The sequence below is a fragment of the Triticum urartu genome, chromosome 2A, assembly GCF_056163025.1.
Source record: "Triticum urartu cultivar PI428250 chromosome 2A, HENAU_Tu73, whole genome shotgun sequence".
In the NCBI taxonomy this organism is placed as follows: Eukaryota; Viridiplantae; Streptophyta; class Magnoliopsida; order Poales; family Poaceae; genus Triticum; species Triticum urartu.
This window is the reverse complement of record NC_141874.1, coordinates 138,866,107-138,893,786: the sequence shown is the minus strand read 5'-3', so window position 1 is coordinate 138,893,786 and position 27,680 is coordinate 138,866,107. Positions and strand designations below refer to the sequence as shown.

Sequence of the window (27,680 nt, the reverse complement as noted above, 5' to 3'; positions counted from 1 at the left end):
AGAATGAAGCCCAGCCTCTATCTTTGCAAGATCCAGGGTCGCACCACCGCCAAAGAGGCTTTTAGAGCCAAAGAAAAGGCTCACTGCAAGCAACGAGGCACATATCGACGTGGCGCATCGGTTGGGAATTGTCCTCGTGCTAGTCTGGACTTGAATCTACTGCACTATACTGGCGAGGTCGGGGAAGAGAACCAGATACGCCGCCTACAAGCCATCTCCCCGTTCCAGGAATACCAATTCGTCTCGGCTGTTGGCGTTGCCACAACATGTAGCAACCACCATTCATGAACAAAAAGACTAAACTCGTCGTGCCGAGAGAACGACAAATACACAAAGCCGACTCTTCATTGATGCCATGGAGAGCATCGCCGTGCTGAGGAAGAAACCAAGGCAAATTTATTCGATGCAACACTGTCCTCATTGCCCCAGCACTACCGAATGAAACAATAACTCTACCTGAAACAACACGGAAGAGAAATAGGAGCCCTCCTCCATCTGCCACCGAAGCAGCAGATGGAGGGGGACGAAAGCAGTTATGTTGTCAGCGTTCGCCAGATGAAAACTTGTCGCCTCCGAATCGCCTATCCACGGATGTTGGGAATGAAGCGGTTCGTACGCGAGTAGCCCGCTAGACGTTAAAAGCGATGAACAGGAGCTCCCCCTCCTAGGGCCTCTTTAACTTGCATGATTTCAAAACACATGAATATTATAGATTTGTATGTGAAAAATAGAGGAATGAAAAACACATAAATTCTGCATATTTTTATGTTTGATTCATGGGAGTAGGAAAAACACATGAATTCCAAAAAGTACGCCCAAATTAGGACTAAAAATTGTGCAGTAGTAAAATTATGTTTATATAATGCTAGTTATGGCCTTGCCTTTGTTTTTCGCGTATAGAATGTGAAAAAAGAGGTTTCGTGGATTATAGAATCCTTTTTATCTCTATGGAATTCCAACTAAATTTGTATGCTAATTCTTTGATCCATTCTTTTGAGTCAAATGAATGAATAGTGTCACCATAAGAAACTTTTGTATTCATATCCTTTTCTGATTTGTCCACAAATCAAAAGGTCCCCATGATGCGCAGTCCATAGCTGATCACAAGATCATATGCTCCCGGGTGAACACTAAACTAAAAAATTCTGAAAATAGCAAAAAAAAATCAAATTTTCATGGTGATTTTGATATCGGATGAGCCCGGGATAAAAAAAGCATCGCTCCAAAATAAAAGATCTTGAAACGCCGTTTTTTTTTGTCCGGAGCTCCTCCATTGTCAAATGGTCATGAAATTTTGCATACACCTAGAAAACTTGTGCATCTTTGGTGACAAAAATTTAAAATACTAAAATTCCTTTTTCCATTTATTTTGATTTACTTTTTAGGTGAATTTATTTCGATTTACTTTCTTTGGGGGCAAATTTATTTCGATTTTCTGTTCATCCTGCTCCACAGCCTCACTCCACAGCCCGTACCGCCTCGCACCCGGCCTCATCCTGCTCGGCCCACGTTGCGGCAGCGAAGCGTCTGAAGCCCAAAGCGGGGCGCCCACCGGCCTGTAACTGCTAGGAGGGGGAGACCGACGACAGCCCCAAGTGCGCAACCGCCGCCATCGTCCTCCTCGCGGCGCGCGCCAAAACCCGCCGGCCGGATACCCACCCACACCCTCCTCCCTCCCGTACGAGCCGCTGCGGCCGCCGGCTCCCGCAGCGCTCCGATGGCGCAGGAGGAGAGGGAGCTCCAGGTCCGAGCCCTCGACGGGCGGTCCACCGCCGTAACGCTCGCCGCCGCCGCCTCCGTCCGGGACCTCAAGGTCGCGCTCCGGGGCTCCTTCCCTCCCGCGCAGATCTCAAGCAACTTCCATCTCTTCCTCAAGGTGCGCCATCCACTCCACCCTCCCCCGTCTCTCTGTGACCGTTCTGGTATGGTTTTGTCACGCTCCGCGGCATTGCTGCATTTGCCGCTTTTTCTGATGACGGCATGGTTTCTCATGATGAAGGGTGCTAAACTGCGATTAGAGGCAGAGATTGGCAGCCTTGCCACCGGCAATGGTGAATTCATTGTTCTCGTTCCCTTTACACGGAAGTCAGCGCAGAGTTCTTCAGTGGCCATGCCAGCCGAAGAGCAGAGTGCAAATCCACCAATATCACAGGAAGTGGCGACTGGGGCTAATTCAGCCTGGCAAGGCATTATGGATGACCTTTCATCAATACCGAATAGCACAAACGTTGATGATGTATTGAAAAATTTGTATTCCTCTAGCATCCCCTGTTCGGGGAGCTATGCAGAGGATGGGCCGACAGGTAAAAACCTGTCAACTGGATGTTCAAGGAAAAGGAGAAAACTGTGCAAGGAAAATGGAAATGGTTCCAGTGATGCACCTGGAGTGGAAGGTGCATCGAAGCAGCCTAGCATGAATAAGAAGAGTAGTTTTGTCAGATCTGCTGCATCGTCATGCCATGTAGGTTTCCATCGATTGAGTTTTCTGTTTTGCCTTGTCAATTTTAGCTTAGCTTTCACCCCAGGTAGCATGAATCCAAACTGCAGCCTGGTGTAGTTTCCATAAAGAGGAGCCTTTAGGCATATGCTAAGCATTGGTTTGTAGGACAGTATGTTGACAATGCATTTGGATTGCAGGATAAACACCCCTTAGGGCCTGCCGAAATGGTTGAGCATCTGAAAAATGGCCTTGGAAAGGAGGGGCAGGTTTTCACTCTGTTTCAATTTCTTGAAGTAACAATGCAAATAAAATCATAATCTTTATGTTGCTGATTATTTGTTTCAGATTGTACATATTGAAGAGATTCCATGTAGACGGGCATCATATTCAGAACTTCCTCGTGATCTTTCAAAAGTTATGAGGAAAGCACTAGAAAGTATTGGAATATCTAGATTGTATAGCCATCAGGTATAATGGGGTATGTCATCTACCATATTTTCCTATATTCTGTTGTTGAGGCTAATTTCTTATGTTGACTTGAACTCAAGTGCAGTCTGAAGCTATACAATCTTCCATTTCTGGGAAGCATGTTGCGGTAGCAACTTCAACATCAAGTGGAAAGTCTTTGTGCTACAATATTCCTGTTCTTGAATCTCTCTCTCAAGACTTGATGGCGTGTGCTTTATATATATTTCCGACGAAGGTCTAGGCAGAACCCACTATGTTGTAAGCATGGTTATGTGAAATCTTGTGAGAAACCCACTTGGCTGTTGTATTGCAGGCTTTAGCTCAAGATCAGTTGAGGACTATAGTGGAGATGAAGAAAGCATTTCACACTGATATTAATGTTAGCATCTATGATGGAGATACCCCTAGACAAGATCGTCTCTGGATCAGGGATAATGCACGACTGGTAAATATGTGCTCCCTGGTCTATAGAGTTATGCTTAACTTTTATTTATTTTGGTGTGTCTAATCACTTACTCTCCTCACTCTCAGCTCATTACCAACCCAGATATGCTTCACGTGTCAGTCTTGCCATGTCACAGTCAATTCAAAAGGATCTTGTCAAATCTCAGGTGGAACTAAATGATTTACTTAGTTATGTCAATAATTTTATTTGAACATCGAGTGTCAGTTCTTAAAAAAGAACTGATACCTGATATCAAATGTCAGGTGGAAGTAGAGGAGAGTTTCCTTATTTTATTTTGTTAACGGTGTTATTTCATCGGGTGGTATCATATTTCTTTCTATTTATACTTTCTTATTTGGTAAGCATATCATTTATTGTTCATTTGATAACATGTTTCTGCCATAATCTACTCAGGTATATTGTCATTGATGAAGCTCATTCATATAAAGGAGTATTTGGCTGCCATACTGCACTTATACTTAGAAGATTGAAGCGCATTTGTTCAAATAGTATGTATACTTTGTTGAACCATTCAATAGTTGTTAGTCCACTCAAAAGGTTCCATTGATCTCGCTACAAGAGAACTCTGAAATGCCAATTAGCTTCTCAAAATTTGTACTCCCTCCGATCCATATTAATTGTCGCAGCCTTAGTACAACGTTAGTACAAAGTTGTACTAAAGCTGCTGTATTTAATTTGGATCGGAGGGAGTACTTAATTTTATTAAATTGTGAGATATAACTTAGTAGATATACTTTAGTTCAGGTATTACTGATACAATTCCTAAGCATCTTGGTCTATATGCAGTTTATGGCCGTCATCCTACATTCACGTTTTGTACAGCTACTTCAGCTAACCCACGTGAGCATGTTATGGTAGGTTATATCTTCTCCTCACTGTAGTTTTGAAAATATGTGGTTGTAACTAAAAGAAAATAAACCAGCTCCCTCTGACAATTTTACTGTATGTAAAACTTGCTCCTCCTTGCAGTAGTTTTTTCAAAACATATCAGTTTTGGTCAACCTTTTCTTATGCAGGAACACATTAATGAGTTGAACAAGAACTTATTGTGTTAGATAATATTATTTTGGGATGGCCATCTTAATTTGCTATCTCTGCAGACTTATTTATATGGACTCTTCTGGGAATTGCATACATTTGTCTTCAAGCATTCTGTTTCTATCTCAGGAGCTGGCCAAATTGGATAATGTCGAGTTGATTCAGAATGATGGAAGTCCGTGTGGTTCTAAATATTTTCTCTTGTGGAATCCCCCATTACATATGAAAAAAGAGGGAGGCTCACGAGGTAGTTCAGTAACTAGACGCTCAAGGTATTCACACCCTTTTTATAATTAATGCTATTGTTACTTTTTGTTCATTGTAGTTCTACATTTCAACTTTCATAACTGCTTGTCTTTTTGTCCATCAGGCATGATATTTAATTTGTAATGACCCATATATCATCATTCTTTGGTGTCTAGCATGACATTGCAATTTCCCCAGTGTCATTTTTCACTTGTTTCAAAATGCTAAGGTCCCTAAGCAACCACTTAGTGGAAAAGGAAGTGATCGAGTGATGAAAACCAGGAGGTGGGCTTGGAAGCAGCCATCCTGCTAATAATAACAGTTGTATTGCTGGGTCGACTCCTAACAGGATGGCTCAAGAGTTCAAATGTAGTTTTACTTTAACACACCATATTACTTGTGGTTGAAACCTTTGTCAAGTGACGCACTCCTAATTGTGACACCATCATTCTCAAGTCAATATGCTATGTTGCTATTGCTTCAAAGTAAGGCATCTTTGACTTTAGTATGGTGCTGTGATTACTCTACATAAAAATGTGCGATGTATGAGCTTAAGATACAGAAGATATCAAGTGGAAAAGCTTGAGCCATCATTTAGGATGCAGAATTTATTCAATCTTGAATGTATTCATTTTCATACTGCGTGCCAGTTCTTATTTGTTCATATACCCTGCAATTATTTTCTGATAACTTCTTTTTCTGACAAAAAAACTGATATATCATAATTTTATTTGTTAGCCCAATAGTAGAGGTTTCTTATCTGTTCTCTGAGATGGTTCAACATGGGCTCCGCTGCATTGCATTCTGTAAAACAAGGAAGCTATGTGAGCTCGTTCTGTCTTACACGTAAGAGCACATTTTCCTATCTCTTTTTTACTTTTTCATTTTCCCAGTTTTTTGTACTTTTTCTATGTGCAGTTTCTTAGTTCTTTAGATGATCTATCTGTTATTGTAGGCGTGAAATTCTTGAGGTGACTGGAAAAGAATTGGTAGATTCTATCTGTGTATATCGTGCTGGCTACATTGCAGAGGTTGTTATTTTTTGCCATTTTCCTAATATATTCTGACATCCTACTTATGATTCTTTAATTCTGATCTAGGGTTTAGCATGAAGATTGTCTTTAATCTCACTCGTGATTTGCAACATCTATTAATCTCTAATGCATAGATAAAGGTATCCTTGCGATACAAGTGTTACCAGCAGTTGCATCACATACACCTTAATTTGATGTTGTAGCAACTATGTTTGTTCATGAGAGAATGAATCCCTTTGTTTATGTTTTAATAGAAGCAGCCGACCAGGTACAGAAGAGAAGAAAACAATGATCTTTTATCTTTTATCGAAGTGTATAATTTGTTAGGAAACATTATTACATGAATTCTACGATGCTTCTGGTGCCGCTCGTCCTTGTCTTAGTTTATTTTCCGCTTGGCCTCATCGTCGCGATGATCACTCGCATGTTCGTTGTCAGTGCTGGAGTCTGAAGATTCCCTCGAGCATGTCCACCACTTTCAGTCGCCGTGATCGCGCACATCGATCGAGTCTGTGGTCTTTGTCATACTGACTATAACTGACTATATGCTTACTTGCCACAAGACTATGCAAGATGACACCTCACCACCGCCCCCCCCCCCCCCCCTGCTCGTCTACCGTCGAAGATAGAGATCACCTATTCTTTTCATGCCCTCATGCATTGGTTGTGGCAACGGCTTGATATTGTTACATTGTCCTCTCAGTTCAGCCCTGACCTGGGACACAGGCATGTCTCAGGTCATCAGTGACGCGATCTGTCCTTCGGTGCTCCTAATCATTTTTTGGAAAATCTGGGGCACTTGTAATGCAAAAGTTTTCCGAAGCCAAGAGATTGATGATGTTGATCTAACTGTGTAGTCTGTTTGGCTCAGGAATCTGGACCATAAGATAGCAGCCCTTGACTATCTATCGTTGCGTTAATTGTAATCTTGTAAAACTCTTGATTTTGAAGTAATGAATTCAGGTGTCCCCTCCCTCCCCCTTTGATTGCTCAGTTTTTTTTTCTCTTACATGTGAGAGTCGAAAACAAATTATTGCAGGACAGAAGAAAAATTGAGGCTGACCTCTTTGAGGGAAAACTTCGTGGCGTTGCTGCCACAAATGCTCTTGAGCTGGGAATTGATGTTGGACATATTGATGCAACATTGCATCTTGGATTTCCTGGGAGTGTTGCGAGGTAGGTGAAAGAGATCATTCGAGTAGAGTCTTATGTTTCTTTGTGAAGCCCACTAAGATACAGAATTTTAATTGTAGTTTATGGCAGCAAGCCGGAAGATCTGGAAGGAGAGCAAAGCAATCATTAGCCATTTATGTTGCCTTTGAGGGTCCTTTAGATCAGTATTTCATGAAATCCCCAGATAAACTATTTGGCAAGCCAATTGAACATTGCCAAGTTGATTCACATAACCCAAAGGTGCGTAGATCTGTGCTTATTTGAACTGACTATGTTGTTATATTGAAATACTCGAGTATCTAACTCTTCGCTTGGTTTCTCGGGATATGAAATTCGTTGCAGGTTTTAGGACAGCACATTGCCTGTGCTGCTTATGAACATCCAATCTGCCTGCAATATGATGAGAATCATTTTGGTTCTACTTTGGATAGTATAATGACAACTCTAAAGGACAAAGGTTTTCTGGTCAACAACCCGTCTGAACCTTTTTCTTCAACTATGTGGAATTATATTGGACCAGAGGTTTGTTCCTTGTTCATTCTCAGTTATATAAAATAACTCCTTCTCTTGTTACGTCAGTGCTCAGTAGTATTTGGATTTCTGCAGAAAAATCCTTCACAGACAATTAGCATACGAGCAATTGAGCATGACAAGTACAAAGTGATAGATAAGTTAAATAACAGATTACTTGAGGAAATTGAGGAAAGTAAGGCATTTTTCCAGGTAATATGTTTTAACTGTTCCAAAAGTACATGGCCACTGTTATGCTTTTATGGCTCTTTAAATATTCCCCACTGTCGGCGAAGCAGGTAGATAAATTCATGAATTTATGCACCATAGCTTTTTTTTTAAAACAATTTATGTATGCAATCTATACTTGAGCCATTGATGAGAACTGTGGATCTGCCGTTCTGAGTTCTGCTGTTATTTGCTTATTATCTCAAGTGCCCTTTTCTCAATTTCAGGTGTATGAGGGCGCTATTTACATGCATCAGGGTGTTAATTACTTAGTTGAGGAGTTTGATTTGTCATCAAGGACAGCTTTCTGCAGGAAAGTTGATGTGAAGTATTACACAAAGACACGAGACTACACTGACATCAATGTCCTTGGAGGAGATTTTGTATGTTCTTGAAAGCATTACATCATTTGATCTTATACATTCTTCTATTATGAAGTTATATCCGCTACAATATTGTTGAGCAATACATAGTTTATATCTCTTTTATCTAGATTTTCTAGACCCTAGCTAATTCCCTAATTCTGAGGACTATCTACCATCTCCTTTTCCGGTAGATGTCAATGACATCACCTTATACTATTCATTGATTTATTTGAACCCCGAGTTCCATGTTTTGTCCACATTTTTTCCTTTTCCTTTCTTGGAGAACCCCATAATTGCTTGATGTATAACATGAAATAGGATAATTGTTCCGTCTGAGATGCTTGATCATGCTTTTGATTCTTTTCGATACCTTTTTTTCATCTAAAAAAGTTAACGCCAGTAAGTCCTGAACTTCCCTTTAAGTGAAATCTTTGTGATTTGCTAGTATACTGATATTTTGTTCTCAATGGTTAATTGTCTCTTGTAAAAAATCTTGAAGGCTTATCTTCCGGCATTCAAAACCAACCATTTGAAGACAACTACACAAGCAAATAGTTGCAAGGTGTCGACTAAATGGTTTGGCTTTCATCGGATATGTAAATCGAGCAGTAAAATATTAGACACAGTTGAACTTAGACTACCTCCATACTCCTATGATTCTGAGGTTTGTGACTCAACTAATAAATCTTAGCAACATTATGATGCATTTCTCATGATTTTTACACTTGTATTTTTTATATGATGCCACAATAGGCTGTTTGGATACGAATTCCACGGTCAGCAAAAATAGCTGTGGAGGAAAGGAAACTAGAGTTTCGTGGTGGTTCACATGCTGCTTCACACGCACTCTTGAATATATTGCCTCTGTAAGTTCTCATTTACTGCTGTTATAATGGTTTGTGGTAGACACTAGTAATTTTGAAGCACAATTGTTTGGCACTGGTCTTAAAGAAGAATACTGCCAACCACTTGTTGTTTAACTGTTAATGCTATTCTTGCATTGTATTCTGTCATAATTTTGTTGCATCCTTTGCCTTTACTAATTTAGCTCTTTTAACTGGGATTGCTTGTGCGATTTGTGCAGGCATATGATGTGTAGTGCTTCTGACCTGGGAACTGAGTGCGTAAATCCTCATGAAACCCGTGGTATGCCTGAAAGAATTCTTTTATACGATAAACACCCAGGTGGTATCGGCCTGGCAACGCAGGTAATTTCAGATATTCGGCTATCTAGGCTATGTGAATGATCTTGGTGTAAACCGCAGTTTGTCTGTTCAATCATGCAGGTTAAAAAACTTTTTGGGGAACTTCTGCTTGCTGCTTTAGAGCTTGTTTCAACATGCAGTTGCGCTAGTGCTTCTGGCTGTCCGAATTGTATCCAAGTAAGTTTGAATGTTGTTTTTATTTTTTGAAAGATCCAGCACTGCTGGCTTTTCATTGATTAAGCAGGGAGCATGCGGAAAAAAAATTCATGATCAAGTGATCATGGTGGGGGTTACAGAGTTGACCCCACTAGAGGGGTCGCCATTTGCCTAAAAATTGAACAGAGATCAGCCTGGGTCACCAAGTGGTGTTTCCAGGCATTTGGCTCCGGCAAGCCTCCAGGAATCCATGTCTTGCCTGATTGCTGCAAGGATTTCAGCACTCTGACGCTGGCGATCTCTGAAGGTTCTTGCATTCCTCTCCAGCCAAATATGCCAGGCCACCAGCATCATTGTAGACTGCACCCTTTTCCTGTTTGCCGTTCCTGCTGCGCGCATGGCTCGTCTGAACCGTTGCTTTGACGTCCCGGAGGCCCGTTTGGAGCGGCTAAGATACTGGCGCACCCCGGGAGGGAGGCAACCTTTCGCCAAATTTCCTGAGACAGTGGGCACTCCCAGAGCAGATGAACTGATGATTCAAGGCTTCGCATGCACAGCCGGCAGAAGTAGCCATTTACCCATCCCCTCCTCTGCAATCTGTCGTTGCACCATAGCCTATCCTGGAGCAGCAGCCAACAGAAGAACTTCACCTTGGCAGGGGCCCAAGCTTCCCATAGGAGAGCCTTGTTGTCCGTCTGTTGAGTCTCCGTGAATTGGACCTTGTATGCCGAGCCTGCTGAGTATTTCCCGGAGGCGTCAAAAATCCATCTGATGGTGTCTTGGGTCCCTGCTTGCAACAGCGTGTTTGCACCCGCAATGACTCGCCACATGAGAAGGAAGCTTGTAGCGATGTCGTCGTAGCCTCGATGTCGCAGATCCTGAATCCATGAGTCATTATGCAGCGCAGCCGCCACCGTTTTCTGTTTTCCTCTCGATCTTTTGAACAGGTCGGGGAACAAGGCGGCCAACGGTGGCGAGGTGAGCCAGGTGGAGCTCCAAAAGGAGGCCGTCTTCCCGTCGCCGAGGGTCACCGTTGTGGCAGCAGCAAACAGAGCCATGTCTTGCTGATCGGATGGCAGCTCAGTGCCTGCCCACGGGCGTTCTTGGTGGTGCCAGGCAAGCCATAGCCAGCGCAACCGGAGGGCTCTGGAGAATTTGCTTAAGTTGTGGATTCCCAATCCCCCTTTTTCCGTTGGCGAGCAAACCGTCGTCCAGTTGACCTTGCATTTTCCTCCGGCGAGGTCATCATCCTGTGCCCAGAGAAAGCGCCGCCTTGCTTTGTCAACTTCCTTGAAGAATTTTTTCGGCGCTCGCAACACGGATAGGGCAAAAGTGGGGATTGCCGTGAGGACACAGCGGACTAACACCCTTCTTCCAGCAATTGATATTAACTTGCCCTTCCAGCCGGCCAGCCTAGCTCTTATCCTATCAAGTACAAATTGCAGATGCACAAGTCGTAGTCGTCCCAGCCTGATCGAAAGACCAAGGTATGTTATTGGGAAAGGCCTGATTTGCCCTCCAAAACTCTGCAGAATGAGATCCAGGTCCAGCTCATCGCAGCTGATGGGGCTTATTGAGGATTTTGCTTGGTTGAGGTGCAGGCCAGAGGCGTCACCGAACAGCTTAAGGAGTTGTAGCAGCTTGTCAATTTCCTCCTTGTCTGGGTTTGCAAATATTATTGCATCATCTGCATATAGACTGACTCTGAGCTTTACATCTCTGCCCGGCAATGGTGCAATGATCCCATCAGCGGCCGCCTTAGAGATGAGACGATGAAGGGGGTCAATAGCCAAGATGAATAGCAGAGGGGACAACGGATCGCCCTGCCTTAGGCCTTTCTTGTGTTTGATCTGGGCACCCGGGATGCCATTTAGCATGAAAGCAGAAGAGGAGGAGGAAAGCAGGAGGGCAATCCAGTCCCTCCACCTGGCGCTGAAGCCCAAGACTGTGAGGAGTTCCAGAATGTATTCCCAGGACACGGAGTCGAAGGCTCGAGCAATATCCAATTTGATCAGGAGGGCAGCCTTCTTCTTGCGGTGCAGGGGACGGACACAATTTTGGACATAAAGGAAGTTGTCTTGCAGGCATCTTGATTTCATGAAAGCACTTTGGGCTGGCGAAATGAGTGCGTCCATAACCGTTGAAAGGCGCATGGATAAAACCTTTGCAATAAGCTTAGGGATCGAGTTAATCAGACTAATCGGTCTGAAGTCTCCAACTCTTTCAGCCCCATCTTTCTTTGGCAGCAGCGCCACTAGAGCATCGTTTATGCGCTCAAAGTTTGCTCCAGATAAGCTGTGAAACTGCTGGAACATGGTCATAACATCGCCCTTGATTATGTCCCAGCAAGAGCGGTAGAAAACTCCATTAAAACCATCAGGACCCGGCGCCTTCTCGCTTGGGGAGGCAAGCACGGCAGCCCACACTTCCTCCTCCGTGAAGGGATTATCCAGCCCTTCTGCCGCCACCCTTGGGAGTCCCAGCTCTTGCCAGTTCAAGGTGCAGGATCGCTGCTCTTTTGTGCCCAGGATGGAGTGGAAATGATCTTGTATAATCTCTGCCTTGTCGTCATGCTCCGTTGCAAGGGTTGTGTCAGTGCGGAGATGGTGGATGAAGTTCTTCCTCTTTCGCGAGTTGATCTTGGCGTTGAAAAAGGACGTGTTTGCGTCGCCGGCCCGCAGCCAAGTGACCCGTGACGCCTGTCTTCTTCGTGCCCGCTCCACCGCTGCAAGCCCAAGCACCCGTTGCTTAAGCAGTTTTCTGAATCTGAACTCTTGTGGCGTCAGCTGTCGCGTCTCCATGGCAATATCAAATCTGAGGATAAGCTCATTTGCCATATGGAACTGTACTTTGGCATCGCTGAAGATGGTCTTGCTCCACAGCTTGAGGTCGTTTGCCACTCTTTCCATCTTTGTTTTGATTCTGGCAAACGCGCAGGTCTGGTTTACTGGGCGGTGCCAAGCCCGTTGCACTGTTTCTCTGAAGTGGGGGAATTTGGGCCAGAATCCCTCGAACCTGAACCTTGCCCGGGTTGGGGGAGTTGTCACACTAGCGAGCATCAGGGGGCAGTGATCGGAGCAGGAGGATGATGCAGCCATCAACATGTATGATGGGAAGAGGGCTTCCCACGCCGTGTTGGCGAAGAATTTGTCGATGCTAACTAACGTCGGCGACTCCCGCTCGTTACTCCACGTGAAACGCCTATTTTTGCACTTAATCTCTCTAAGAGATGCTGAATCTATAGCCCTTCTAAACCTACCCATGATTCTTCTATTAAGGTTTAGGTTGCTTTTGTCCCTAGCCTCGTAGATGACATTAAAATCGCCGTTGATTAGCCACGGGGATCCTCCGGGCGGTGCACTTCTAACCAATTCTTGCAGAAAATCCTCCTTTTTCGCGTCGTCCGTTGGGCCGTAGACAGTGGTAAGGAAAAAGCGCTCATTTGTGCTAAGCACGGTGACCTGGGCCGTGATGCTAAATTCACCTATCGCCTGCGAAACTACTGAGATGATATTCCTATTCCAGAAGATTGTTGCGCCACCACAGGTTCCAATCGCTGGAAGGACAATGCAGTCCTGAAGTGTGTTGCCTCCTATATCTAACACCATCTGCCGCGACCAAATATCTATTTTGGTCTCTTGCATACACAGGATGGCTGTTCTATGTGATGTTGCAATCTCGCGGACCGATTCTCTCTTTGCAGGCATGTTTAGACCCCTAACATTCCAGGAAACAATACTGCAGTTCGTACTACTCATGGGGCACAAGGATTTTTCTCCAGGAGCAAATCTTGACTACTAAGATTGAGATACACCACCTTACAATCAGGGCTCGCCGGCGGCCACCAATAGGCCCCAACTCCCGCCGACAGAGAAACACCACCGCCATCCTAGCACTACGAAGCAATCCTAACTCGAGCCGGCTTAAGGCCAGCCGCCCCTGGAGGCTACAATGACTAAGAACATCATACATGATCACACCTGGGCCGCCATGGCTGCTCCTTCAGGGCCAAGAAGCCCCGCAGCGATGCAGAGCGCTTCTTTGTTAAGGCGGGTGAGTTTGGCGAGCCCCTCCATGTCTTTCTCCGTGAGGGGTTCCTCGAACTTCTTGACCAGCGCTGCCGCCGCCTTGGGAGTCCACTTGTCCTTGGGGCCGAGTAGACCTAGCTCGCGCACAATCCTGAGAGCCGCGCGGTTGGCGACAGGCACCTGGGAGGTGTTGCTGGCCTGCCTTGCACTCTGGCGGGTTGGCACTGAGGTAGCTCTCGATCTTGGAGGAGCAGATGGCCGCTGCGACGGCGCCTTGGCAATGACTGGTGGAGGGATGTTGGTGAAGAGGGAGCGCATTGCAGAAGGGGGGGGGGGGGCGCTGGCGTCAATCGCCAGGTGCTGCACTTCCTGGGTCACCACATCAAGCTGCACCGCAACAGAGGACGCTGGAGCTTGTGCCTGGCATGCCATGGTTGATGTGCCTCCATGTTCTGCCACCAAAGCCGCTGCAGCATCGACTGGGGTCTTCTCCAGGGGGAAGTCGGGCGGCTCCACCAGGGCCGCGGCAGCAGCAGAGTCGATCTCCTCAGCCATCCCAAGTGATGCAGCCGGCGTGACCTGGCCCCTGTCTTCCTCGAAGAAACTTGCCACCGGGTCTGGGGAGGGGAGCCGGGCCGCTGCAGTGACCCTGGGGACCGCCAACTTGCTCTTGCTACGGGGCGCCGCCGCCTGCCTGCCCTTCCTTCCGGTAGGGCGCTGACGACTGGTGGGGGTGCGGCTCCGGTGGCGAGGCTCCCGGGAACCCGACTCCTGCTTGGGGTCCTTGCCACGGTCGCTGCGGCCCCGCCCAAGCAGGGTGTCTTTCCACGAGCGCCGGCTGCTGTCGTCGTCTCCATCATGGCCGCGCCTGTGGCCGCCAAAAGGCAGCCCATGGCAGCCCGTGGAGGCAACCGGGGGCCTCTGGCGCTACTCCTGGCCTTGCGGCGCCGTGCCGTCCTCCATCTTCATGTACCAGGTAGCAGGGTAGACAGCCGGGAAGGGGCGGTCGTCGGCTCCCGATTCCGAAGAGGGGAGACCGCTCTGGGGTGATGAAGAAGAGCGCGGCGAGAGCGGAGTCCAATCTTCCACGAGGTCCACGTGAAGCAGCAGGTCACGTCGCTTCACCCAGGGCGGCGGCGCGACGGCGCGGCTCGGCGGCGAGAAGCCGAGCATCTCCTTTGTTCTGCCAGCCCCGCGCTTGATCATCCAGAGCGTGCGTTTGGTCGGGATGTGGGCAACATCCCAAACCCGAACCCAGCAGGCAAAAGTCTTCGTGTGCCCACGCTCGAATGTGCGGCTGTCGAGGCGGTCCACCCTGCACCTGTCGCCGATGGCCTCCTCCGCACCTTCCAGGGACCAGAACTGCATTGGGAGATCTTCAATGACGACGCGGACGTGCAGCTTGAAGTTGTCGTGGGTGACGTGGTCGTCCTCGTGCCAGGCCTTGATCCTGAAGGCAGCGCCATCCACCGTCACTGTCCCCTCTCTGATGGCGTTGTCGTGGTGCGCAGGGAACTCGAAGTGGACGAAGAACTCCTCCGGGTGGTGGTATGTCACCCGCAGCAAGTGCAGCGGGATCTTGAGCAGCGCCTCCAGAGCCCGGCCCACCGCCATGGGGTTCGACGGCCGCGTCTTGTCCACCGCCGAGAGGAGCACCGCGTGATGCCCGAGGAAGAACTCCTGGTGCTCCATCGCCGGCGACGAGATGACCACCTTGTGGCTCTCCCGCGGGCGCCGAGACGGGTCGGTGAGGAAGCTACGAAGGTCCATCCCCGCCACGACGGGTGGTGGGATGGCTGGAGGAGAGGGGAAGCGCAGCCGGGAGTGCACTGCTGCCCTAGGAGGCACCGGCCCCAGCCTACCCTTGGCCGGACCGCCCCCCCCCCCCCCCCCCGATGATTTCTCGGATTTTGTGGACACTCTGCCAAAATGGCCTTGACGCTTACAGATGATGCAGCGGAGCGGGTCTCTACAATCTATTCTTCGGTGTTCAGTGCTGAGGCATCGAAAACACAAGCCCTTGAACTGGCTTAAGAAGGCCTCGCGGCGTGGGTCGGCATTGAAGGGCGGCCGGTGTGGAGGCCGACGACGCGACCGGCCTGCACCGGGAGCCAGCTGTTTCTCGCTAGCCTTCCGGCTCTTGCGCGACTGATAAATCGACCAGCCACCTTCGTCGCCGGAAGAGGAATGGGCGGTGGCGGGGGAAGGCACTACTATGATGGATCTGAGCTTGCTTTGCTGAACATGGGGTGGATCTGGAGCGACCGCTGTGTCCGCGGCTGGCCTAGCCTTGGAACTCTCGCCCCGGAGAAGCAGCCGCGGTTGCGGGTGGGTAGGCGTGGAGGACAGGGCCTGGGTCTCCGGCACCATGGATTGACCATTGGGCGAAAGGGGATCCGCCGAGGATCCCGGCGAATCCCATCCCAGGCTGCCCGATGGTGGCCGGCGGGGGGTCTGAGGTTGGGAGGGAGGGCAGGAGGCCATGGGTGGCGCCGCTGCCCACACGGACAGCGACGGAGGCTGGTGGCCGCCGCGGCCGGAGCGGCCGGTGGCGTGGGGGAGGGTTGGGGCAGGGAAGGAGCTCTAGATGTCGCCAATCTCAAGTTTGAATGTTGTACTGAGCTCGCTATTGAGACAAAAACGATGTTAGCGTCTTAGAGCTGATAATATGTTTCTTCTTATTCTTTTCAGTCATTGACATGTAGTGAATATAATGAGGTTTTGGACAAGGAGGCGGCGATTTTGATCCTGAAGGTTTAATGATTTCTGCTTGCTAGTACAATTACCCAATCACCCTCCATCCTGCTGCATTTATTGCAACACATAAAACTTTCCTGCTCTGAGATGCGTTGCGTGTGCAGGGAGTGATTGAACACGAGAGGTCGTATTTTGAAGTGGAAGAAGCTTCTGATCGAAGCTGACGTGCGAGCAAGGTACAAACCGCGTGTTGGTGATGCATTAACTAACAATGTTTCTAGGCCTTGTCCTTTTTTTTGCGGGAAGGTTTACCAATTCAGAAATTCATTGCATGTGCACGTTTTATTCACAGAATTGAGATCCGATTATACATCCTCTCTGATTCACGCGTGCATGGGATTTCAAGGCATTTAGGAACCACCAGCTCCATGAACTAGTGTTTGTAAAACTCAAGGGCTTCTGTTCGTTAAAGCCTGCATTTTTTCATTTCATTTTTCGGTGGTGGCTGTAAACTAGTGTTTGTATAACTTCTTTTTCAAAACAGGCTTTCACCCTGCTTTATATAAAGCAACCACCGAAGCAGTACACGGCCCCTTGCATAACTTAAGTGCTTCAGATCATTAAAGTTGGACGAGGGCCTCCTTTTTAAAAAAAAAGAGTAGTCAATATCTGAATGCTAGGCATCTGTTTTTTTGGTGAATAGACAGCGTTCGTGCTGGATAACCCGAAAGTATGGCATCGTAAAACGACAGAGCAGGACGGCCGCTCCCCACGCGCGCTGCGCCGTCCGGGGCTCTCAGGATCACAAATCGCGGCACCGGTGGGTCACACACGACGCCCCCACGCCGCCGCGAGAGCGTCCACCGCCCGATCGACCCGGCTGCCGGCCGGCGCGCGCGAGAGCCGAACGAACGACACGCGCATGGAAAAATATCTCGCACCGCATCCACGCACTCCACTGCCCTCCAGCTGAGGCGTTGACATCCCACCCCCTCCCCACGACCACCCGTCCCGCCGCCCGCTCAGCCTCCAAAAATATCCACGCGCACCATCGTTGACGACGACGGCTTTTCTCCCCCTAGGTGTAGGTGGCTTCCGGCAGGGGAGCACGGCGCGGCTCGTCCACTGGCCAGGCGGTTCATCGTACGCAGAGGGTTGACCGGGAGGCGGCATGGACTTATCAAGTTATCATACTCTCCCAGCCAGCTGCCACGCATCGTGCCGTGGTGGCTGCGGCCGCGTAGCCACTACGGTGTGCATATTCTGCGCACGCACGATACGAACGAGATCTTTTGGCTGTTTGGGCTTCGGTGGCGTTGACCGCTGGAACTTCCACAGGTACTCCACTACTCGTGTTTCGGCTGTGTGGCGGGTCAACTCGAGCGACTCTCGTTTAGGTAGAAGAAAAGTGGTCAACTGCCTTCCCAATTAGAACAGGAATCCTTAAACATACTCGGACCATATACGTTGTCTATGCAAATGCGCCACATACCTGCAACTGGCTGATGCTAATGGGGATACTAAGCACACTCACATGTGCGTACATGTGGGCGAGTGGCCGATAGTGGGGGATGAACCGACGTGGAGTTGTGCTCTCAACATCTTCCTTTTCACATAAAAGGCTCTGGATGAGCCGGTTTTGAATTAACGAAAACATCAACCGGCCATGAATTACAACATCCTTATAGCAACTTCAACGGGCTAACCCAAACGAATGGCGATTTTGTCCGTTTTTTGTCCGTTTGGATCGGCCAGACGAACACGGATGTCCGCTTCCGTATTTGGGTCGGTGTGCGCCCAACGCTGGCCTGAACCCATTTTTGACGGCGCAAAAAAAATATGAACGCATGCATATTAAAAAAGAGAAACAACATTAATTAAACATTAAAACCGGCTACGAAGGCCGGCGAGAGTCCACGCGTCCATATTTGCATTTTAAAAAAAAACTGCCTAAACTACGAGGCGGCGCGCTGCCCTAGGCGTCCTCGTCGTCGTCCTCGGGGTCCGTGAGGTCGATGAGCGTCGGCGTCGACCCGGCCCAGGCGAACGCCGTGTTTCAAAGCGCCGTCATGTCGGGCTGTGCTGGCGAGGGGGGTTGTGTGGCTGCCTGTGCAACCACGGCCTGGCACGCCTCCTCCTCGGCCTCGCACTGCTCCTCCTCGAGGTCGCGCTCGAGCATCTTGAGGTACTCGCCGTTGCGGCGCTCCTCGGCCACCCTGATCTTGCGCCAGTACTCGAGGTATGCCTGCTCCTGCGCCGGCGTCGCTCCCATCCAGACCGGCGGCGCGCGTACCCACTCGCGCACTACTCCCGTCCAGGAGTAGCGCTTGATGGGGGACGGCTCGGGCTCCGACTCCGGCTTGATGGGGACGGCGGTGCTACCGGCGGCACCACGCTGTCGCCCGCCGCGGAGAGGGCAAGGGCCTGCGCCATTGCTGCCTCGTACCGAGCCTCCTCTTCCGCCTCCACCGCCTCCGCCCTGCGCCACTCGTCCTCCTCGCTCTCCCGGCAGACGGCCGCAAGGGCCGCCTGGTAGGCGTCCTCCGCCGCCTGGTCCTCCTCGCGGACGACGAGCGCCGGTGGCGGCGACCTCCGGTCGACCTCGCGCACGCCCCGGCGTCTAGCCTCCTAGTGCTCGAAGGCGAACCACCTCGCCCAGTTGGGCGAGTCGGTTGCGTAGGCGAGGTCGCTGCGCTGCTTTGGCGTCAGCAGCGCCCGCCCGCGCCGCACCTCCTCCGCGTGAGCACGAGCCGACCGCGGCGTCGCCGGCACTGGGATCCTATCTGGATCTAGATGCCAGTCGTGCAGTAGCGTCACATCAGGATACGGAAGAGGCTGGCGGTGCTGCCAGTGCCACTCCGCCTGGTGCACTGGCACGTTCACGCGCTGCCTCTGCCGGCGAGGCGTCGGTGCCGGCGAAGGCGGGAGGAAAGGGGTGGCGGGGGACTTGCCATTGGCCTTGCTGCCGCGGGCGCCGGAGAAGAGGCCCATCTCGCCGTGGTTGTGGTGGCTAGGGTTTGCCGGCGATGAGGGAGCAAAGGATGGCAGATGTGGACGGCGAGTTTGGATGAGGACGGCCCCGCCGCACGGTCGGCTTAAAAAAGGACGAGCGTCGTTGCTGACGCGTGGGCCCGTCTTCATAAGTTAAGCTGGCCGCGTGGGCAGCGGGTAGTTGGACGGCCGCCATCTGGGGACGCGGCGGACAGCGGGAAGGCGCGCGAAGCGTCCGTTCTATGTCCGCGCCGACGCATTTGGGGCGCAAATTTGGGCCGCAAATGCGTCGGCGCGGACGCGACACAGACGTGATTTGGGTTTGGGTCGGCATGTTGGGCCGTCACTTGTGTCCGCGCCGACCCAAACAGACGCAGGCGAACGAAATGGGTCGGCCCTTTGGAGTTGCTCTTACAAACCGTAACGACCAAACTGATACAATGGGTCTAACTAAAAAGCTAAGAGCATCTACAACCAGACTCGGTAAATCAGACCCCTCAAACGCCAACGGAAATGTCCGGACGCGTCCGCGTGCAGTGGTCAATCACGCCTCAAATTATCCATTCCTCATTCGAACACCTCAATTAGCATACCTCAAATCCATACAAACTCATTCAACCACGTAAACGATGCATCACACACATCGTCTGGCTACTTCATCAGGACATGCCATCGGACTACCAAAATTTAGAATGTTCTGCCTACATGCTAGAAATGGAAAAAGATCATCCACGGCCGCCCTTGCCCTTCCCAGCGCCCTTGTCGTCCTTCCCATAGAAGTAGCGGTCAAAGACGCGGTATGGATCCAGCCGAATCTGCACATCGTCGGAGCAGTCCGAGCCATCTTTGTCCTCCTTCTCCTCCTTGGGGGGGGGGGGGGCAGTTCGGCCATGGCACGGACTTCCCGATTCTGCTCTCGGGCGAGGGCGCAGGCGTTCCTCCGTTGACACGTCTTTACAATGGGACGCAGATGGCTTCCTCCTCTGCGGCAGCCCACGCTGTTGTTGGGGAACATAGTAATTTCAAAAAGTTTCATACGCACACGCAAGATCATGGTGATGCATAGCAACGAGAGGGGAGAGTGTTGTCCACATACCCTCATAGACCAAAAGCGGAAGCGTTAGCACAACGCGGTTGATGTAGTCGTACGTCTTCACGATCCGACCGATCAAGCACCGAACGTACGACACCTCCGAGTTCAGCACACATTCAGCCCGATGACGTCCCTCGAACTCCGATCCAGCCGAGTGTTGAGGGAGAGTTTCGTCAGCACGACGGCGTGGTGACGATGATGATGTTCTACCGACGCAGGGCTTCGCCTAAGCACTGCTACAATATTATCGAGGTGGACTATGGTGGAGGGAGGCACCGCACACGGCTAAAAGATCAAACGATCAATTGTTGTGTCTATGGGGTGCCCCCTGCCCTCGTATATAAAGGAGCAAGGAGGGTGCGGCCGGCCTAGAGAGGGGCGCGCCAGGAGGAGTCCTACTCCTACCGGGAGTAGGACTCCCCCCTTTTCCTTGTTGGACTAGGAGAGATATGGGAAAGAGGTGGAGGAGAAGAAGGAAGGGGGGCGCCCCCCTCTCCTTGTCCTATTCGGACTAGGGGGGAGGGGGCGCGACCCATGCCCTAGCCGCCTCTCCTCTCTTTCCACCAAGGCCCACTAAGGCCCATTAAGTCCCCGGGGGGTTCCGGTAACCTCCCGGTACTCCGGTAAAATCCTGATTTCACCCGGAACACTTCCGATATCCAAACATAGGCTTTCAATATATCAATCTTCATGTCTCGACCATTTCGAGACTCCTCGTCATGTCCGTGATCATATCCGGGACTCTGAACAACCTTCGGTACATCAAAACATATAAACTCATAATATAACTGTCATCGAAATGTTAAGCGTGCAGACCCTATGGGTTCGAGAACTATGTAGACATGACCGAGACACGTCTCCGGTCAATAACCAATAGCGGAACCTGGATGTTCATATTGGCTCCCACGTATTCTACGAAGATCTTTATCGGTCACATCGCATAACAACATACGTTATTCCCTTTGTCATGTCATCGGTATGTTACTTGCCCGAGATTCGATCGTCGGTATCTCAATACCTAGTTTCAATCTCGTTACCGGCAAGTCTCTTTACTCGTTCCGTAATACATCATCCCGCAACTAACTCATTAGTTGCAATGCTTGCAAGGCTTAAGTGATGTGCATTACCGAGAGGGCCCAGAGATACCTCTCCGACAATCGAAGTGACAAATCCTAATCTCGAAATACGCCAACCCAACAAGTACCTTTGGAGAAACCTGCAGAGCACCTTTATAATCACCCAGTTATGTTGTGACGTTTGGTAGCACACAAAGTGTTCCTCAGGTAAACGGGAGTTGCATAATCTCATAGTCATAGGAACATGTATAAGTCATGAATAAAGCAATAGCATCATACTAAACGATCATGTGCTAAGATAACGGAATGGGTCAAGTCAATCACATCATTCTCCTAATGATGTGATCTCATTAATCAAGTGACAACTCTTTGGCTATGGTTAGGAAACTTAACCATCTTTGATCAACGAGCTAGTCAAGTAGAGGCATACTAGTGACATATTGTTTGTCTATGTATTCACACATGTATTATGTTTCCGGTTAATACAATTATAGCATGAATAATAAACATTTATCATGATATAAGGAAATAAATAATAATTTTATTATTGCCTCTAGGGCATATTTCCTTCAGTCTCCCACTTGCACTAGATTCAATAATCTAGATTACACAGTAATGATTCTAACACCCATGGAGTCTTGGTGCTGATCATGTTTTGCTCGTGGAAGAGGCTTAGTCAACGGATCTGCAACATTCAGATCCGTATGTATCTTGCAAATTTCTATGTCTCCCACTTGGACTAAATCCCGGATGGAATTGAAGCGTCTCTTGATGTGCTTGGTTCTCTTGTGAAATCTGGATTCCTTCGCCAAGGCAATTGCACCAGTATTGTCACAAAAAAATTTCATTGGACCCGATGCACTAGTTATGACACATAGATCGGATATGAACTCCTTCATCCAGACTCCTTCATTTGCTGCTTCTGAAGCAGCTATGTATTCCACTTCACACGTAGATCCCGCCACAACGCTTTGTTTAGAACTGCACCTACTGACAGCTCCATCGTTCAATGTAAACACGTATCCGGTTTGCGATTTAGAATCGTCCGGATTAGTGTCAAAGCTTGCATCAATGTAACCGTTTACGATGAGCTCTTTGTCACCTCCATAAACGAGAAACATATCCTTAGTCCTTTTCAGGTATTTCAAGATGTTTTTGACCGCTGTCCAGTGATCCACTCCTGGATTACTTTGGTACCTCCCTGCTAGACTTATAGCAAGGCACACATCAGGTCTGGTACACAGCATTGCATACATGATAGAGCCTATGGCTGAAGCATAGGGAACATCTTTCATTTTCTCTCTATCTTCTGCTGTGGTCTGGCATTGAGTCTTACTCAACTTCACATCTTGTAACACAGGCAAGAACCCTTTCTTTGCTTGATCCATTTTGAACTTCTTCAAAACTTTGTCAAGGTATGTGCTTTGTGAAAGTCCAATTAAGCGTCTTGATCTATCTCTATAGATCTTGATGCCCAATATATAAGCAGCTTCACCGAGGTATTTCACTGAAAAAATCTTATTCAAGTATCCCTTTATGCTATCCATAAATTCTATATCATTTCCAATCAACAATATGTCATCCACATATAATATTAGTAATGCTATAGAGCTCCCACTCACTTTCTTGTAAATACAGGCTTCTCCAAAAGTCTGTATAAAACCAAATGCTTTGATCACACTATCAAAGCGTTTATTCCAACTCCGAGAGGCTTGCACCAGTCCATAAATGAATCGCTGGAGCTTGCACACTTTGTTATCTCCCTTTGAATCAACAAAACCTTCCGGTTGCATCATATACAACTCTTCTTCCAGAAATCCATTCAGGAATGCAGTTTTGACATCCATTTGCCAAATTTCATAATCATAAAATGCGGCAATTGCTAACATGATTCAGACATACTTAAGCATCGCTACGGGTGAGAAGGTCTCATCGTAGTCAATCCCTTGAACTTGTCGAAAACCTTTTGCAACAAGTCGAGCTTTATAGACAGTAACATTACCGTCAGCGTCAGTCTTCTTCTTGAAGATCCATTTATTCTCAATTGCTTGCCGATCAACGGGCAAGTCAACCAAAGTCCACACTTTGTTCTCATACATGGATCCTATCTCAGATTTCATGGCCTCAAGCCATTTTGCGAAATCAGGGCTCACCATCGCTTCTTCATAGTTCGTAGGTTCGTCATGGTCTAGTAACATAACTTCCAAAACAGGATTACCGTACCACTCTGGTGCGGATCTTACTCTGGTTGACCTACGAGGTTCAGTAACAACTTGATCTAAAGTTTCATGATCATCATCATTAACTTCCTCACTAATTGGTGTAGGTGTCGCAGAAACCGGTTTCTTTGATGAACTACTTTCCAATAAGGGAGCAGGTGTAGTTACCTCATCAAGTTCTACTTTCCTCCCACTCACTTATTTAGAGAGAAACTCTTTCTCTAGAAAAACTCCGAATTTAGCAACAAAAGTCTTGCCTTCGGATCTGTGATAGAAGGTGTACCCAACAATCTCCTTTGGGTATCCTATGAAGACACATTTCTCCGATTTGGGTTCGAGCTTATCAGGTTGAAGCTTTTTTACATAAGCATCGCAACCCCAAACTTTCAGAAATGACAACTTTGATTTCTTACCAAACCACAGTTCATAAGGTGTCGTCTCAACGGATTTCGATGGTGCCCTATTTAACATGAATGCGGCCGTCTCTAAAGCATAACCCCAAAAGATAGCGGTAAATCAGTAAGAGACATCATAGATCGCACCATATCTAGTAAAGTACGAATACGACGTTCGGACACACCATTACGCTGTGGTGTTCCGGGTGGCGTGAGTTGCGAAACTATTCCGCATTGTTTCAAATGAAGACCAAACTCATAACTCAAATATTCTCCTCCACGATCAGATCGTAGAAACTTTATTTTCTTGTTACGATGATTTTCAACTTCACTCTGAAATTCTTTCAACTTTTCAAATGTTTCAGACTTATGTTTTATTAAGTAGATATACTCATATCTGCTTAAATCATCTGCGAAGGTGAGAAAATAACGATATCCGCCACGAGCCTCAACATTCATCGGACCACATACATCTGTATGTATAATCTCCAACAAATCTGTTGCTCTCTCCATAGTTCCGGAGAACGACGTTTTAGTCATCTTGCTCATGAGGCATGGTTCGCAAGTACCAAGTGATTCATAATCAAGTGGTTCTAAAAGTCCATCAGTATGGAGTTTCTTCATGCGCTTTACACCGATATGACCTAAACGGCAGTGCCACAAATAAGTTGCACTATCATTATTAACTCTGCATCTTTTGGCTTCAATATTATGAATATGTGTATCACTACTATCGAGATTTAGCAAAAATAGACCACTCTTCAAGGGTGCATGACCATAAAAGATATTACTCATATAAATAGAACAACCATTATTCTCTGATTTAAATGAATAACCGTCTCGCATCAAACAAGATCCAGATATAATGTTCATGCTCAATGCTGGCACCAAATAAGAATTATTTAGGTCTAGTACTAATCCCGAAGGTAGATGTAGAGGTAGCGTGCCGACCGCGATCACATCGACTTTGGAACCATTTCCCACGCGCATCGTCACCTCGTCCTTAGCCAATCTTCGCTTAATCTGTAGCCCCTGTTTCGAGTTGCAAATATTAGCAACAGAACCAGTATCAAATACCCAGGTGCTACTGCGAGCATTAGTAAGGTACACATCAATAACATGTATATCACATATACCTTTGTTCACCTTGCCATCCTTCTTATCCGCCAAATACTTGGGGCATTTCCGCTTCCAGTGACCAGTCTGCTTGCAGTAGAAGCACTCAGTCTCAGGCTTAGGTTGAGACTTGGGTTTCTTCTCCTGAGCAGCAACTTGCTTGCTGTTCTTCTTGAAGTTCCCCTTCTTCTTCCCTTTGCCCTTTTTCTTGAAACTGGTGGTCTTATTGACCATCAACACTTGATGCTCCTTCTTGATTTCTACCTCCGCTGCCTTTAGCATTGCGAAGAGCTCGAGAATTGTCTTATGCATCCCTTGCATATTATAGTTCATCACGAAGCTCTTGTAGCTTGGTGGCAGTGATTGGAGAATTCTATCAATGACGCTATCATCCGGAAGATTAACTCCTAATTGAATCAAGTGATTGTAGTACCCAGACATCTTGAGTATATGCTCACTGACAGAACTATTCTCCTCCATCTTGTAGCTATAGAACTTATTGGAGACTTCATATCTCTCAATCCGGGCATTTGCTTGAAATATTAACTTCAACTCTTGGAACATCTCCTATGCTCCATGACGTTCAAAACGTCGTTAAAGTCCCGGTTCTAAGCCGTAAAGCATGGCACATTGAACTATTGAGTAGTCATCAGCTTTGTCCTGCCAGACGTTCTTAACGTCGTCAGTTGCATCAGCAGCAGGCCTGGCACTCAGCGGTGCTTCCAGGACGTAATTCTTCTGAGCAGCAATGAGGATAATCCTCAAGTTACGGACCCAGTTCGTGTAATTGCTACCATCATCTTTCAACTTTTCTTTCTCAAGGAATGCATTAAAATTCAACGGAACAACAGCACGGGCCATCTATCTACAATCAACATAGACAAGCAAGATACTATCAGGTACTAAGTTCATGATAAATTTAAGTTCAATTAATCATATTACTTAAGAACTCCCACTTAGATAGACATCTCTCTAATCCTCTAAGTGATCACGTGATCCATATCAACTAAACCATGTCCGATCATCACGTGAGATGGAGTAGTTTCAACGGTGAACATCACTATGTTGATCATATCTACTATATGATTCACGGTCGACCTTCCGGTCTCCGTGTTCTGAGGCCATATCTGTTATATGCTAGGCTCGTCAAGTTTAACCTGAGTATTCCGCGTGTGCAACTGTTTTGCATCCGTTGTATTTGAACGTAGAGCCTATCACACCCGATCATCACGTGGTGTCTCAGCACGAAGAACTTTTGCAACGGTGCATACTCAGGGAGAACACCTATACTTTGATAATTTAGTGAGGGATCATCTTATAAAGCTACCGTCAATCAAAGCAAGATAAGATGCATAAAAGATAAACATCACATGCAATCAATATAAGTGATATGATATGGCCATCATCATCTTGTGCTTGTGATATCCATCTCCGAAGCACCGTCATGATCACCATCGTCACCGGCGCGACACCTTGATCTCCATCGTAGCATCGTTGTCGTCTCGCCAATATTTATGCATCTACGACTATCGCTACCGCTTAGTGATAAAGTAAAGCATTACAGGGTGATTGCATTGCATACAATAAAGTGACAACCATATGGCTCCTGCCAGTTGCCGATAACTCGGTTACAAAACATGATCATCTCATACAATAAAATTTATCATCATGTCTTGACCATATCACATCACAACATGCCCTGCAAAAACAAGTTAGACGTCCTCTACTTTGTTGTTGCAAGTTTTACGTGGCTGCTACGGGCTTAGCAAGAACCGTTCTTACCTACGCATCAAAACCACAATGATAGTTTGTCAAGTTGGTGCTGTTTTAACCTTCGCAGGGACAAGGCGTAGCCACACTCGGTTCAACTAAAGTTGGAGAAACTGACACCCGCCAGCCACCTGTGTGCAAAGCACGTCGGTAGAACCAGTCTCGTGTAAGCGTACGTGTAATGTCGGTCCGGGCCGCTTCATCCAACAATACCGCCGAACCAAAGTATGACATGCTGGTAAGCAGTATGACTTATATCTCCCACAACTCACTTGTGTTCTACTCGTGCATATGACATCTACGCATAAAATCAGGCTCGGATGCCACTGTTGGGGAACGTAGTCATTTCAAAAAAATTCCTACACACACAAGATCATGGTGATGCATAGCAACGAGAGGGGAGAGTGTTGCCCACGTACCCTCGTAGACCAAAAGCGGAAGCGTTAGCACAACGCGGTTGATGTAGTCGTACGTCTTCATGATCCGACCGATCAAGCACCGAACGTACGACACCTCCGAGTTTAGCACACGTTCAGCCCGATGACGTCACTCGAACTCCGATCCAACCGAGTGTTGAGGGAGAGTTTCGTCAGCACGATGGCGTGGTGACGATGATGATGTTCTACCGACGCGGGGCTTCGCCTAAGCACCGCTATAGTATTATCATGGTGGACTATGATGGAGGGAGGCAGCGCACACGGCTAAAAGATCAAACGATCAATTGTTGTGTCTATGGGGTGCCCCCTGCCCCCGTATATAAAGGAGCAAGGGGGTGCGGCTGGCCTAGAGAGGGGCGCGCCAGGAGGAGTCCTACTCCTACCGGGAGTAGGACTCCCCCCTTTTCCTTGTTGGAGTAGGAGAGAGAGGGGAAAGAGGTGGAGGAGAAGAAGGAAGGGGGGGGGCGCCGTCCCCCTCTCCTTGTCCTATTTGGACTAGGGGGGAGGGGGCGCAGCCCATGCCCTGGCC

General features: G+C 48.0%; 1 protein-coding gene across 1 annotated transcript; it reads left to right on the top strand.

The window, feature by feature from the left end:
* Positions 1-1,557: 1,557 nt before the first annotated feature.
* Positions 1,558-16,636, top strand: LOC125536355 (UBQ, helicase-c and DEAD-like helicase domain-containing protein). Its single transcript, XM_048699553.2, has 24 exons — positions 1,558-1,876; positions 2,000-2,461; positions 2,638-2,706; positions 2,786-2,908; positions 2,994-3,143; positions 3,222-3,353; positions 3,440-3,519; positions 3,768-3,862; positions 4,161-4,228; positions 4,542-4,684; positions 5,397-5,504; positions 5,614-5,689; positions 6,732-6,868; positions 6,946-7,105; positions 7,208-7,387; positions 7,472-7,588; positions 7,831-7,986; positions 8,468-8,632; positions 8,722-8,834; positions 9,053-9,176; positions 9,255-9,350; positions 16,049-16,111; positions 16,219-16,290; positions 16,407-16,636. Exons 1-23 carry the CDS (start codon positions 1,718-1,720, stop codon positions 16,276-16,278), a joined length of 3,036 nt encoding a protein of 1,011 aa, XP_048555510.1. The 5' UTR covers positions 1,558-1,717; the 3' UTR covers positions 16,279-16,290; positions 16,407-16,636.
* The last annotated feature ends 11,044 nt before the right edge of the window (positions 16,637-27,680 follow it).